The sequence below is a fragment of the Carettochelys insculpta genome, chromosome 10 (genome assembly GCF_033958435.1).
Source record: "Carettochelys insculpta isolate YL-2023 chromosome 10, ASM3395843v1, whole genome shotgun sequence".
Lineage (NCBI taxonomy): Eukaryota > Metazoa > Chordata > Testudines > Carettochelyidae > Carettochelys > Carettochelys insculpta.
Window position 1 is genome coordinate 1,245,288 of NC_134146.1, and position 14,490 is coordinate 1,259,777.

A 14,490-nucleotide genomic window follows, 5' to 3' on the forward strand; every position below is an offset into this window, starting at 1 on the left:
ACAACCACTTGTGGGTGTGGCAAAGTTTCCTGTGGTCTCATAAAGTTTGTTTATAGCCACCAGTCCTGGCTCTTAGCGTTTAGCTCTAATTTACCCACAAATGTCTTCTAAAAGTCCAGTAAGCGAAGTGTCGGTAATGCTGCTAGACAATATTCACCTCCCATGGTCTGGCAAATTCTCTTGGCCGGCGCCGATCAGGTCCGAGGGTGCCTCATGAGAGAGGTTCAACCTGCAGTGCGTTTATTACAAAGCATTGCATTGGTAGAAAAAGGATTACGTGACCCAGATGGTCTTTCTCATTTCTGATGCATCTGAATAGTCAAAGCAATCTCTAACTAGTGTCTGTCTGTTCAAAACACATTAAATCATGGTTTATAGATTCATATGTTGGAGAACTTATTACTTCTGATGTTAAATTACCCTCACTGTTTCAAAATTGGCACTTTACTTTCATGTGCTAAATTAGAAACAACTTACAAAGGTTGATCCAATCCACTGGCTAATGATCACTGATAGGTATGAAAAACCTTTCTGTTTTTATGTGTGTTCTTTGCTTTACGGGTGACAGAGGAGCAAAGGATGTGTTTCCGGGGAAGAGAGGAATTTGGTGGAGCAAAGTGGGCGGGATGTAGATGGGTGAAAGGGCAGGGAAAGCTGTGTGGGAGAAGTGATAGGGAAGAGCGGTGGGGAGGGACAACCATTAGAGAAGTAAAAAGAATCTAACCTGGCTGCAGCACCAAGTGGTAGAGCTCTGCACATCTGTGGCTGTCTTTTGCTTTTAGGATGTATCCACAAGGGCTGTGTTGGGAGGTTTGCAGCAGCTTCTGATCATGGTGTCACTTCACCCTAGCTTATGTACTTGCCTGACTGGAAAGGAATGGCTTCTCAGTGTTATTTCTTTGTGCTCTACCAGGTCCTGGCTGATGGTTCCGTTCTGAACTGCTTGGCCTCTCTACGGAAGGATAATACTGGCTATGATTTGAAGCAGCTTTTCATTGGGTCAGAGGGGACGTTGGGGGTCATTACTGCTGTCTCTATCCTCTGTCCACAGAAACCCAAGTCTGTGAATCTGGCCTTCCTAGGTAGGCTGTGTCCCCCTCTGTCTCTGGTAGTGGTGTTGCAATACTGTTCAGACAGTGTCAGAGGGCAAGGAGACAGATTTGGGGTGCATTACTACAGATGAAGCTGCCCTGTGATTCTGGGGGCTGGTATTCAATAACTTAGCTGCTGAAACCAGTAAGAGGAGAGGGGGAAGAAACGAGACTTGGGAGAGAAGGTACCACAAGTCAGTTAACTGCTGGAAACCATCAGCTTGGTTTTATTTCTCATAACAAAATATTTGAGTTTTGTAGTGTGTGTTAAGATACTTGTGGGATTTAGCAAAGCTTTCTCCTCTGTGGTAATTCCAAGGGTCCTGTCACCCTGCCTCTGAGCGTTGGCTTAGCTCCAGCCGGCAAAGCGTCCTTCTCAGGGAGGAAGATGAGACGTAGAAGTGGGGAAAGGAAGGGGATCCAGTGCTTAGCTGTCCTGGTTATATTTTGCCTCACCCCTTCCTACTCCTTCCCAGCCTGTTGGCCCAGACAGATAAGTGGGAACTACGGGCACAATGCCTTAAGCATCTTAATAGGATATCAGGTGTCCTGTTTTCCAAAGATCATTTGCATGAAAAAGACCAATCAAATAAGAGGTCACCTGCAGGGGCTGCTCTACTCGTTTGCCATCAGTGACATTTCTACGGGCAGTCTGGTTAGCACACATTATGAATTATTATTTACTGGGCCCTAGGCAAACCTTTTTGAGCCAGGTAGTATTTTTAGTGTGTTCACAGTTTTAATTCTCTTTGTGCGAAGGTTGTCAGAGTTTCTCTCAGATTCTTGGAACTTTCACCACCTGCAAAGGCATGCTGGGAGAGATCCTGTCTGCATATGAATTCATGGACGAAGCGTGTATGAAGTTGGTTGAGAGCCATCTAAAACTGACCAATCCAGTGACAGGTACTAAAATTAACGTCCTGTGCGTAAGTGATCTTCCGTCTGTTGCACGAACCCAGGTGCTTACAGCTGAGGTGTCCAGTATGCTTGCCGTTCGCCATGGGTGATAAACTGGACCACCACAGTGTGGCGAAATGGGGCTCCTTAGAACCGCACACACGGAACACCCTCCACCTGCTTCACACACGTGCCCCACCACTTGGCGGGACAAGTGCATGGCAGCAGTGGCTCTGGCCTGGAGCTGCATGGCAACTGTGGCCCCAGCGACTGTGGCTCAGTGCAGCTTGCGCGGTTCTGTCTGTGGCCTTGGCGCAATGTGCGCAGCTTGGTGGCGGCGGCGTGGCCTTGGTGGCTCCTGCTGTGGTGTGGCTCGTGTGGCCCAGCTGCAGTGTGGCTCCAGTGGCTCCTGCTGTGGCGTGGCCTGGCAGCTCCTGACACAGGTCACGCAGCCCAGCCCTGCAGCTCTGGTGAGTTGCTGGCGTTGTGGGGGGGTGGCTCTGGCAGTGCCTGGCTCTGGGGAGAGGCATTTATTTTGAGGGTTGGGGGCCCGTGGCAATCCTTAAATTGCTATCGGCCACTACTGGTCTGGAGGGTTTATCGTGACGTGGAAATCTGTCAGCCCTCTTGGGAGGGAAGAGGTAGGGAGTGGTGGGCTAAATACGAAGTGAATACAGAGGATGGTCTCTCCCAAGGTGAGAAGGGCATCCTGTCTCCACGTTCACTAAAGCCTGGGTTGCCCCACACTGTTCCACCCCTGCAGCTGCTCCCTGCGTCCAGAGTAGTTTTCAGCTGACGTGTTCAGCTATTGAGAGATCTCTCTGGAGATAACAAAAAGACAGCACTTCATGGGGGCTGTGTCTAGTCCATTGGAGCTGGAAGGAAACAGCAACCTGGTAAATAGACTGAATAAATTCCAGTAGCACAGCATAATTTGTCACTGTGCAAATATCCTCATCTCTGCCCTTAGTCGCTCTGAGGCATTCAAAAAAAGAGGTTACTGCTGAGAATGTTGCTTCATTTTTAACCCAGGGACTTCCCAGAGTGACCTTGCCATTGTCTGAGTTAAATCCTATCATCTGCTACTGGTTCTTGTTCCGTCTTCTCTCACTTGCAGGAAGTCCCTTTTATATTGTAATTGAAACATCAGGCTCCAATTCTGCCCATGATGAAGAAAAACTCAACAACTTCTTGGAACATGCCATGGCCTCTGGCTTAGTGACAGATGGGACTGTGGCCACAGAGGATAAGAAAATAAAGGTGATTTCTCTCACTACACAAACACATACAGAATCTTTCCGAGCTATGTTTGTGCTATGCTCTGATGAATGGCGGAACGGTTTGTTCTCTGGTTTAGGACTGTGCATGTCACCTGGAGGAAAAGCTGTAGCCTGTTTTTATGGTGACACATGTGCCAGCTCTCTTTCGGTAACCATTAGGTCTGTGTTCTGTAGCTATTTTCCTCATGCCCTTCTTGGATGGCGTTAATGAAGAGGCTCTGCACAGTGTTTCCTCTATTTTTTTCCCATCCAGGGGCAGAATAAATGTTCTGCGCACTGAGGCATGTGCAAAAGGGCACCACCAATAGAAACACACACTGCCAGCTGTGGATGGCTGCGAGCACTCTGCCAATCAGCTGGGTGGCACCTGAATCTCTTGTTGGTAGCCGCACAAGTGCTCAAGTTACAAGGAGCACTACTGCTGAATCTTCTTCTCTACTCATGCAGTTTTGCTCAAGCACAAAATACTAGAGAAAGTCTTCGTTTTCTCAGCCAGCAAAACAAACCAGTACAGTAATCCCCCATATGTGTGCTTTGGATTTGTGCTTAACTCGCATTAATGCAAGCTGAATGTAAATTGAAAGCACTCCACCCAACAGCTGGGGGAGCCCAGCAGGCAGACAGCCGCTGCAGTGGGGCTTCTCTCCTGCTTCCCCGCCTGGCTGGGGAGAAGCTGTACCACAGATTGCTGCTGAGGTACGGTTTCTTTGAGCTGGAGCAGCTGGGCAGAAGTTGTGCCTGGCTCTCGCCAGTGGTGGGGAGCCGGGAGCCAGGCTGCTGCTTGGTTCCCAGCTCCTCCCCAGCTTGTAGGACTCAGAAAACTGACCAGAACCTGGCTGGTCAGTTTCCCAGGTCCCAGAAGCAAAGACAGGAAACAGGCTGCTGCCTGGTTCTAGCTCTTCACCACTCTGGGAGCCAGGAAACTGACCGGTGCTGGTGGGCTGATCAGTTTCTCGGCTCCTGCAAATCCAGGGGATCTGAGAACCAGGCTGCTGCCTGGTTCCCATCTCCCCCAACTTGCACCAAATTTGAGTTATGCGGGGCTTGCGAGGAACACGACCCCCATGTAACTCGGGGGTCTACTATAGAGAGAGGCTGCTGTGCGATGAAACTGGAATAACTGTGTTCCTCTGCAGAAATGGGATGGGTTTACAGTGCTGTGCTACACTCACTTCCTTGCAGTAGGTCACAGTAGTGTACATAGTGGAAGATCTAGTGGTAGACTGTTATCTCAGCTGCACAATGCACTCATGTATGGGAAGCACATTGTGCTACTAGCATGGAGCTGAGATGGTCATTTGTGTTGCGGGGTTTCCTAGTTCCTTTATTAGGCATCAGGGCTCTATTGTGCCAATAACAGGTGCTGCCATGCCCAGGGATTTACAATTTAAATACGAGACAAGAGACAGCACTCAAATGTGGCAAACCACCAGGAGAACACAAGGAAATAAGGAGACATTGATGGTCAGTGTGATAGACAGTTTCCTGCACTCCTGCTCTCTGGTCACTGTGGGTTTTTTGTTTCAATGTTGGTAGTGGAGAGTTAGAGGACAAGGAGGTGGCTCTTTGGGTGTTGATGGGTATTAATTCCATAGTCTTCCCCTTCCCTTGCAGCCAGTGTACTGGCATGAGGTCTGAGTATTGACTTTCAGTTGAAAATTAGCCATTCTAAAATAAGCCGCAGAATGAAATTGTGTTTTCTCCTTTCTCTGAGACAGGAAATAACACATTCAGACTTGGGTGGGAGCCCCAACGTCAGAGCCTGTTGTGGATCCAGACTATGACAGTTAGTATGGGGCAGAAACAGCCGGGTGCTGTGAGGCAGGACTGAGCTGGTCAGTTATTTTCACCTGTACTGCCTTATCTGCGATGGTTGAATTTCGAGAACTCGTGCGTAATTCTGCCAGTTCACCAAACAAATATTAAAGGTGTTTTGAGCGCTGTAAGGGGCTCCAGATACAGAGGGAGAACATCAGCTCAGCACAGTTGCTCATATATTTGGGGAACAGTTCCCTGCCCCCACCAGCTCCCAAACTCCATGAAGAGTGAAATCTGAGGTAATTCGTTTCCTATAATTTTGTCTCTTCACTTCCTCTGGTTTGATTTGATGAATCACAGGTGCTGTGGTCTTTGAGGGAGCGGATCACCGAGGCCCTGATTCATGAAGGTTATGTTTACAAATATGACCTCTCGCTGCCTGTGGAGAGACTGTATGACCTGGTGGTTGATACCCGTGCTCACCTGGGCACAGCTGCCAAGAATGTGGTTGGCTACGGCCATCTGGGTGAGTCGGGATTTCCTGGTGTAGTTTAGCTTCTGCTGAGCTTTCACAGACAAAAGTTAAAGCAAAGGTGGGAAACCTTTTTGTGTCGGGGCCACACAAGTGAGAAGCAGATTTTGTGGGTCACCGTAGGCTCTGGGCTAGGGGCAAAATTGAGAGGTTAAGTGTAGGAGAGGGCTGTCAGGTGGGTTAGGGTGTGGGGTCTGGGAGGAAGGGAGGTGCACAGGACCAGGCTGGCGGGGGTCTGGGTGAGAGGCGGGACAGAAGTCGGGGGAGGGTGCAAGATCTGGGCAATGGGGGGGCGCTTACCTGTGTCCCTGACCACTCCCTGCTGCTCCAATCGGCTGCAGTTCCGGCCAATCAGAGCAGCAGGGCAAAGTCTCCAGGCAGCACTCCCCTGTGCTGCCATTCCCCAACTTGCGGGGTGAGGAACAGCAGCAGCTGTGGGCAGATCCTTTTCTTCCCTCTACCAGGCAGAGCCTGTGGGCCAGATCCAACCCTGGCTTGCCCGACTCCAGCCCACAAGGCTTGGGGCTTCACACTCCCCACCTTGCAGTGGGCTGGATGCTGGAGGGAGGGGAACCTGGGGGGATGGATCCAGTCAAGCTACAGGCCATAGATTCCTCACCCCTGACTTAAAGCCTCAGGTTTAGATGGCTCAGAATCAGAAACTAGAAGGCACTGGCTGTCTGAGTTCTCTCTCTGGTGGAAGGTGTAAGGGGTTGGTGGAATCCACTAATTTCAGACACAATCCTTGTGCAAATGGAAAAATTGATCTAATAACTTCAACAATACATTAACAATCTGTAGTACAAGGCAGTAAGCTATTTCGTGAGATACTGCCTTGTAGATCTTTATCTAGTGGTTTGGATAGATCATCTGGGAAAAAAATTATCTGCTCAATCAAATAATAAATATAGATTATAGTAGATAACCGCTGCCCTTATTAGCGGGAGTAACAGTGTCTGTAAACCAATTACAGCCAAGCCATTAACCAGTGATTAAATAAGACAGTTTAGAAAAAAAAAAGGGCGTTACTTTGCAAAAGGATGTTTTGAAATGCACATGGTGAAGCATGACTTCAGCTGCTCCAGAGACAGACAAAGGGATTGCTTAAGAATGCAGAGCTGTCACTCCAAGTGGAGCGGTGTTAAGCACTCTCTCTGTCAGACTTTCAGAGCAGTGCCTTTAAAGAGGCGGTTTCGTGATGACAGTTGTCTTTTGTACTAGTTTGACATTAACTTTTTAAGGTCAAGAGTCACCTTCTGTTTGCAGAGCTCTTTTGTTCCAAAGTCAACAGGAATCACTGAAAACTTCAGATTTCTGTTGACTCCTGATTAGTTAATAGAGATTGGTAGTTCAAAAGAAAGCATAAATCTATTACTATAGCTCAGAAATACATTTAAATTGTTGTAAAAATAGAAATAGAAGAGATTGAATAATGTTGTTTGGGTAAATTTAAAATGTCACTGTCCTTATGAAGTAACTTTAGATAAATCTTTGCTGGTTTTAGTTCTAAAAGCACAAAATCAGGAAATGGAATGTTATTTTACTCTATTTTATGAGGGCTTTCTCACAGATTGCACTTCATAGAGATGGCACAAGAGTTAGGGAACTTTTCCTGTTAATCAAGCACGTAACTGTTATGAACTAGTCAAGCACATAACTAACCGTCAGAAGAGAGGAACCACTGTTTGTAGAACCCTAAGGGACAGCTGTTCTCTCAGGACTTGGCACGGACTCTGCTGTTTTGTTACACAGCAGAGCCAATGATGAACCTCCATAGTAGGGTCAGTCAGTTTCTTTCCCTGAACCATCTCAGGCCCAACTCTGTTATGCTTTTTCCCAGGAGATGGAAACCTGCACTTGAACATCACAGCTGAGTCCTATAACCATTCCCTGCTGGATGCCATTGAGCCTTTTGTGTACAAGTGGACTGCGCGGTACAATGGAAGCATCAGTGCAGAGCACGGGCTGGGCTTCAGGAAGAAGCAGTACATTCAGTACAGTAAGCCACGCGAGGCCGTCGTTCTGATGCAGCAGGTCAAGGCTTTGTTGGACCCCAAAGGGATTCTAAACCCTTACAAGACACTGCCAGCTAGTTCCTGAGAGCTGTGTGCTGCCGAGAAACAGGTGCATATCCAGTTATATCGACTGTATCTCTAGCTCATAACTGCATGTTAGTCACTTGTGGACTGAACAGCCACTTCCAGAGCTGAGTTGCCTGCTTTATGATGATAATGAAATGGTAGAGGATTGCAACTCTTCCTCACAGTATTATCCTTCGGTGCATAAGCTCTGACCCACTGGAAAGCAGAGAACAGTACAGGTTGAACCTCTCCTGTCCTGCAACCTTGGGACCTGACCGATGCTGAACAAGAGAATTTGTCATACCCTGGGAGGTCAATATTGTCTAGCACATTACTGCTCACTGGGCTCTTAGAAGACATTTAGAGGTAAATTACAGCCAACTAACAGCACAGAATACAGAGAGCCAGGGCTGGTGACTGTACCTGGACTTTATAGGACCACAGGAAACTTGGCCCCACCCATGATAAATGGTTATCCAGCTATCTAAAAGCATGCTGGAGTACAGGTGTTGCCAGACAAGAGAGGTTTACCCTGTAGTGAATTTTTCAGTGTATAAATGTTCCCACTACCAGGTCTACCAGACTTCAGGTATGGTATTGCCCATCACTGAAATGCACATCCCTGCTGGAGTGTATATCCAAAATTGTATCACCTTGTGCCACGCAGAGAGGTGTACAACACAAGCTTTTTGAAATTCGCCCCTTCCCTTAGTGTGGAGGGAAATGTTTCTGATCCTGGAGTTATAGGTATTTGCCTGTTGTTTGCTTGCTGCTGTATGTGTGAGGGGTAATCCTGGGTAGCTATGCTAGAAATACTGTCCTTGGTTCCCAGAACAGAGTTTTCTGTGATGTCAACCCTTCAGTATTCTTTCTTCTCACACAGATATTATGCATCTGGGGTCAGGTGTAAACAGGATCCATCAGCAACAACCTGAGTAAAAGAGTTTTGGGCTGTCCAGGCAGAAGAGCAGGAGACACAGTGAAAGTGCTGTGTTTACCAGTGCTGAATTGTACCCCTTCCACTCACAGTGCTCTCATTTGATGTGACTGTGGCTGTAATCATCCTGTGTACACATCTGGTAAAGTCCTGGAGGTACCTGCAGGCTTCCACTACATTTTTGCTAAACTGGTTGTTATGTACCTTACCTAGGCTGTTTTGACAGCAAAAATTGTCTTGGGGTACCATGTGATAGAGGCCCTTTTGTAAAGATGGCAGCTTGTTATGCTCAGGTTGGGAACCTGCATAGCAGGTAAAGGAGAAAATACACATTCTAATGAGGGTACGTATGTTAGTTTTCAAAATGGTCTTTGTGGATGGGGCTATTAGCCACTGACAGACACCTATGCTCTCTTTCCCCCAGGTTGCATGGGTATGTTGATTGTACAGAAATAGGAGTTAAGAAATGGGGAAGCAAGAAAGGTTGACTACACATCAATCATATAGTTGGCTTGCGGCTTCTCAGGACCAAAAGTATACAAGTCAAAAACCCATTTGAAAAGTGGTAATGGGGGACATAGGCTGATGAAGTGGGGCAGGCTTAGGGAACAGATTGTCTGCATGGCCTAAGGCCACAGGATCCCACTGTAACAACCAGGAACAGCTGAGGAAAGAATTAACTCCTCTGGCCACCATGCACCAATGGACAGAGTGCTGCAAGTGGTGATGTTACAAGGGAAGTAGCTGTGCTGGCCTGAGAAGTGCACATGGGTTGGTGTACACCTGGCCAGGTTTGTGGGATTTCACTGTTCTCACTGAAAGCAAGTATGAGAGAAACCTTGTTTGGGTCAGGACAAACACTGACACGTCTTGTGAATCACAGAACACGGGAATGTGTTCCCCAGCAGGGCTGGGCTTTGACACTTTCCAGCAGTGGTGTCCAAGAGAAATTTAACGGATCACTACGGCTGCCCCCTCCCTCCCACAAGCGAGGCATTGCCCACTCCAGCCAGGCACCATCCCTCTCCCCCAAGATTACTCACTGGAGCTGCGCTGCACAAGTCACCCCGCAGCTGGAATCCACTGGGACCAGAGGAGCCGCTTTTGCCGCTGCTGTCACACGCTTATCCCAACATGTGATAGGGCGCATGCGCGAAGTGGCGGGTGCCCCACATGTAGCTTTCTGCTGAGCTGCATCTCTCCATGCTCCGCAAACGGAGAGTGTATTGAATGCCATGGCCTTACAGCTTAAGCAGAATTAAAAGGTGTATTTTTGCACCTTTTAAATTCACAAACTCTCATATGGTGTTTTGCCAGTATCACACCCTAACCCAGCAGTTCTCTGTCTGTGTCTCAGGGCCCCTCTTCAGTGTGGTTGCTAGGGCTGGCTTAGCCTTGCTGGGGCTTAAGACTGTGCCCACCACTCAGGACCAAAGTCAGAGGCCCAGGGCTTCAGCCCTGCATGGCAGGACTCAGGTTGCAGGCCCCCTGCCTGTTGGACCCCTTGCGCTTTAGCTTTGGCCCCACTGCCGAGAGCACTGGGGTTTCAGCTTTGACCCCACCAGTCTGGGACAGTGGGGCTTGGGTGGTCTCAGCCTCAGTTTCCCTCTTTGGTTCATGAAGTAATTTTTGTTGTCAGAGGGAGTTGTGAATAAGTGAGGTTTGGGAACCACTGCCTTCATAATCTTACTTATGAGAACAGTGGTAGAATCCTGGTGTTCTTTCCAGTGACCTTCTAATGGATATATGGTTGGTTATGACTCCATACCAAACTTGATAAAATATAAGCATTACTAAAAACAAGTCAGTCTTAATTTTCATTAAGATTGCACTGGTCCAACTTGCTTACAGCAAGGACTGCATGCACACTGAAGCATTAGATAAATTAGTCTTTCTGGAATGTTAGTGTCACTCTACGTAGTTCTTAAAATCCAGAAATACGCATACAGGAACCAAAAACAGAGGGAGACAAAGCAGGCTGCTCCATAAGACAGGTACAGTTCACAGCCCAACATCGAAATAGGCGCAGCGAGGGAACGTCTACACGCTCAAGTAGCACACATCGAAATAGGGATGCCAGGCACAGCTGCACACAGGGTCACAGGGCGGACTAGCGCTTCCGGGGCAACAGCTAGCCGCTCCCTTAAAGGGCCCCTCCCAGACACACTCAGCCTGCACAGCACGCGATCTGAGGAGCCATAGGCAGACAGACCCCGGGCGCTGCAGTTATGGACCCCCAGCAGCAGCAGCAGCTAGAGGTCCACCCAGCCCTCCCGGCAGGAGCAGGGCTTGCCCTGCTCCGTGCCATGCGGGAGGCAGCTGAGCACCTCCTTGCCCCAGAGGAGGAGATGCCCCCAGGGCAGCAGGGCTCAACCCCTACCCCGCCCCCCCCCCCCGCCTCACACGCCGGCGGCTGTGGAGCTACCCCACCAGCACCGACTGGTGGGAGCGGCTGGTGCTTGGGGAGTGGGACGACGACCGCTGGCTCAGGAACTTCAGGATGAGCTGGCAAACATTTCTGGAGCTGTGCCAGTGGCTCACCCCCACGCTCAGGCACCAGGACACCGCCATGCGGCGTGCCCTCAGCGTCAAGAAACGGGTTGGCATCGCTGTCTGGAAGCTGGCCACTCCAGACAGCTACCGATCCGTGGGCCAGCAGTTTGGTGTCGGCAAGGCCACCGTCGGGGCTGTCTTCATGGAGGTAAGCGAACCCACGGGGGGAGGGCAGGGCAGGGCAGGGCAGGGCAGGGGGGCCAGGGCAGGGGAGGGCAGGGCCACGCACACCCTGCTCACCCCTCATTGGCGCTGTCCCATGTGCTTTCTCTGCAGGTTGTGCGTGCCATCAACGCCATGCTCCTGCACAGGCTCGTGAGGCTGGGGGACCCAGATGCCACCATCGCTGCCTTTGCCACCCTGGGCTTCCCCAACTGCTTCGGGGCTCTGAATGGGACTCACATCCCCATCCGCGCCCCGCATCACAGTGGAGGACGATACCTGAATCGAAAGGGCTACCATTCTGTCATCCTCCAGGCCTTGGTGGACAGCCGGGGACGTTTCCAGGACATTTATGTGGGCTGGTGTGGCAGCACCCACGACGCCCGGGTTTTCCGGAACTCGGGCCTGTGCCGCCGGCTGGAGGCGGGGACCTACATCCCCCAGCGGGAGATCCCTCTGGGGGACACCACCATGCCCTTTTGCGTCATCGCAGATGCGGCCTACCCCCTCCGGCCGTGGCTCATGCACCCCTACACGGGCCATCTCTCCGCTAGCCAGGAGCGCTTCAACCAGCGCCTGAACCATGCGCGCCAGGTGGTGGAGCGCTCATTTGGCCGCCTGAAGGGACGCTGGAGATGTCTCCTGACCCGCCTGGATGCAGGCCCCAACAACATCCCCCAGATTGTGGGTGCCTGCTGCGCCCTGCACAATTTGGTAGAGAGCAAGGGGGACACCTTTTTCCAGGGCTGGGCTGCGGAGGCCGGCAGGGCAGACGTCCAGCCACCTGCTGCCCCCAGTCGGCAGGTGGACCCCGAGGGGACCCGGGTCCGGGAGGCCCTGCGGGCCCACTTTGATGAACAGGCCGCGGGGTGAACTCTGCCCAGGCCCCCTACTGCCCGCCCCTTCCTCCACCACACTCCTGCCCCAATGCCTACACCATGGAGCACCCCACCGCACCCCCCTCCCACTTGTCCTGGACAAATGACAGCATGCACTTGTGGCTGAACTTAAACTTTTTTTTTTCTTTCCGAGCCTTTTTTTTGGAACTGTAAATAAATATTTGAACCAAAAACCAAAAACTATGTACAAACATGTTGAACAAAAGCAATATGTACAAAAATAAAACAATACAAAGAAACAACAGTCCTCAATAATCAAAAGAAAACCAGGGAAGATAAAGGGGAGAACTATTTACATGGGGGGGACGGGGCAAACCGGGGGCAGAAAACAACAGGGTCCAACTATATACAAGGGGGGAGCCACGTCCCAGGCCCCTCGCCCCTATAGCCTGGCACTGGGCGTGGGCCGCTGGGAACCCCGCCGTGGTCGCAGCCTGGTCCGTGGCTGGGTGGGAGCGGGCTGGACCGGAAGGTACGGTGGCCGGCGAGTGTCAGGTGGCTCCAGGGGTCCCTCGGCGCTCCGGCCCTCGCCGGTGGGTGGTGGGGCGACGGCGGACGGGACGGCGACGGGCGGAGCAGCTGGTGGTGGGGCTGCAGGAGCAGGCAGGGCGGGCGATGTGGCGGCCGGCGCGGCATGGGGGGCCAGGTAGTCCACCAAGCGGTTAAATGTCTCCATGTAGGCCCCCCATGCCTCCTGGCGCCAGGCCAGCGCCCGCTCCTGCAGCTGGAGGTGCTGCTCCGCAACCTCCAGCTGCCGACGGTGGATGGCCAGCAGCTGGGGGTCCGTCGCCGTCGGCGGTTGGTGGCGCGGGGTCCGCCGTCTAGCCCACTGTGGGGCCGGTCGGTCCTTGGCCGAGGGGCTGCCCTGGAGCGATGGTCCCGGAGGGCTCTCCGGGACGACTGATGCCTCGCCAGCGCTCTCTTCTGGTCCTTCTGATGGTGCAGGTGCAGGACACAGGAGAGGAGGGGGGGAAGAAGAATGGAGACAGGCATTAGTGTGGGCCCCGAGCCGTGGCCTTTGTCCCCCCAGCCCCGTGCTGCAGGTTCCCTATCCCCATCCCCGTCCCCGGGAGTTGCTGCTGTGATGGATGGGGTTCAGGGGTCCCCCTGCCCTGCACCCCGTCCCCTGGTGGGAGCGACTCTCACTTCACCCTGCAGGGTCTGAGAGCAGGAGCAGGAGAGGTTTCTTAGGCCACAGATGCCCAGTTTCTGCCAGGAGTGACAGCACCAGCTGTCGGAAGAGACAGTCCTTCCAACCCATCCTGGGGAGAAGACCCCAAGGGGTGCCCCTCTGGGATGCAGCTTTCCCCCTCCTCAGGCTGGCTGCCTTCCAGCTCTCCCTTCCCCTAGCCTCTACCTGTGGGCCCCGCCCTCGCCCCCCAAGTCCAAGCCAGCTCGGCTCCTCCCTCCTGTTTGTTCAGGGCAGAGGTGTCACCTGCCAGCTGTAGCCCCAGGATCCTCCTTTGCCCCTGGGAGCTATTCGGCTCTTGGTGCTCATATGTAGCCTGAGTCTCCCTTTGGCACTCCCCCCACTCCATCACATGCTGCTGCTGCGGGGTGTCCCACCCCCTCCTCCCGGGGGCCCCTCGAGGCTCCGCTCCCCCCTGGCCCGGGGATGGGGCATGGCACTGTCATGCGGGGTGGGGGGGGCAGGGGCTGATGGATGCAGTGCTGTGAGGGCCATGGCCCTGGTGTCCTTGGGGCCATGGCCATGTGAGCATGTGGGGGGCCCTGGACACATATCTCTTACCCCCTTCCCTCAAGCCCAGGGATGTCCACCAGAGGGGGGTACCTACCTGTCGGTCCGCTCCCACGGTCCGGAGATCCCTGGGGGGCGGAGGCCCTGCTGCTGCTCCGGGATGGCAGGAGGAGGATCTGCAGCCTGGATTCTGCGGAGGAGGAGCCCCCCTCCTCCTTCTCCTCCTCCTCCTCCTCCTGCTGCCGCGATGTCCCGGGGGGGGGCCCCCCGGGGTGCGGGGCTTGCCTCCGGGGCGGACTCCGTCTGCAGGGCCTGCTGGGGCTTGTCAGCCAAGGTGTCAAGGGTGGCCGGAGGGGAGGAGGTGTGCCAGGGGCCCAGGATGTCCCTGAGCTCCCTGTAAAAGGGGCAAGTGACGGGGGCGGCCCCAGATCGGCTGGCCGCATCCCGGGCCCGGGAGTAACCCTGCCGCAGCTCCTTGACCTTACTCCTGACGTGGTCAGGAGTGCGGGCAGGGTGACCCCGGACAGCCAGGCCGTCGGCCAGCTGAGCAAACGCATCCGCGTTCCGCCTCTTGCTCCCCATTACCTGGAGCACCTCCTCC

At 52.6% G+C, this 14,490-nt stretch overlaps 1 protein-coding gene across 8 annotated transcripts in view; it reads left to right on the forward strand.

Annotated features, from left to right (window-relative positions):
• The window catches only part of D2HGDH (D-2-hydroxyglutarate dehydrogenase), a 45,095-nt gene that overhangs the window by 16,079 nt on the left and 14,526 nt on the right, over positions 1–14,490 (forward strand). For 3 of the 8 annotated variants that reach the window (XR_012646751.1, XR_012646752.1, XM_075003713.1), the window contains exons 6-10: positions 914–1,082; positions 1,851–1,994; positions 3,106–3,248; positions 5,387–5,552; positions 7,399–7,682. Coding sequence is in view for 5 of the 8 variants with exons in the window: in XM_075003713.1 (XP_074859814.1) it covers positions 914–1,082; positions 1,851–1,994; positions 3,106–3,248; positions 5,387–5,552; positions 7,399–7,658 (882 nt within the window). In the remaining 3 variants the exon portion in view is untranslated. Of the gene's footprint in view, positions 1–913; positions 1,083–1,850; positions 1,995–3,105; positions 3,249–5,386; positions 5,553–7,398; positions 11,045–11,405; positions 11,535–14,490 lie in introns of those variants that run through there. The other 5 variants (XM_075003710.1, XM_075003711.1, XM_075003714.1 and 2 more) reach the window with 4 other exon arrangements.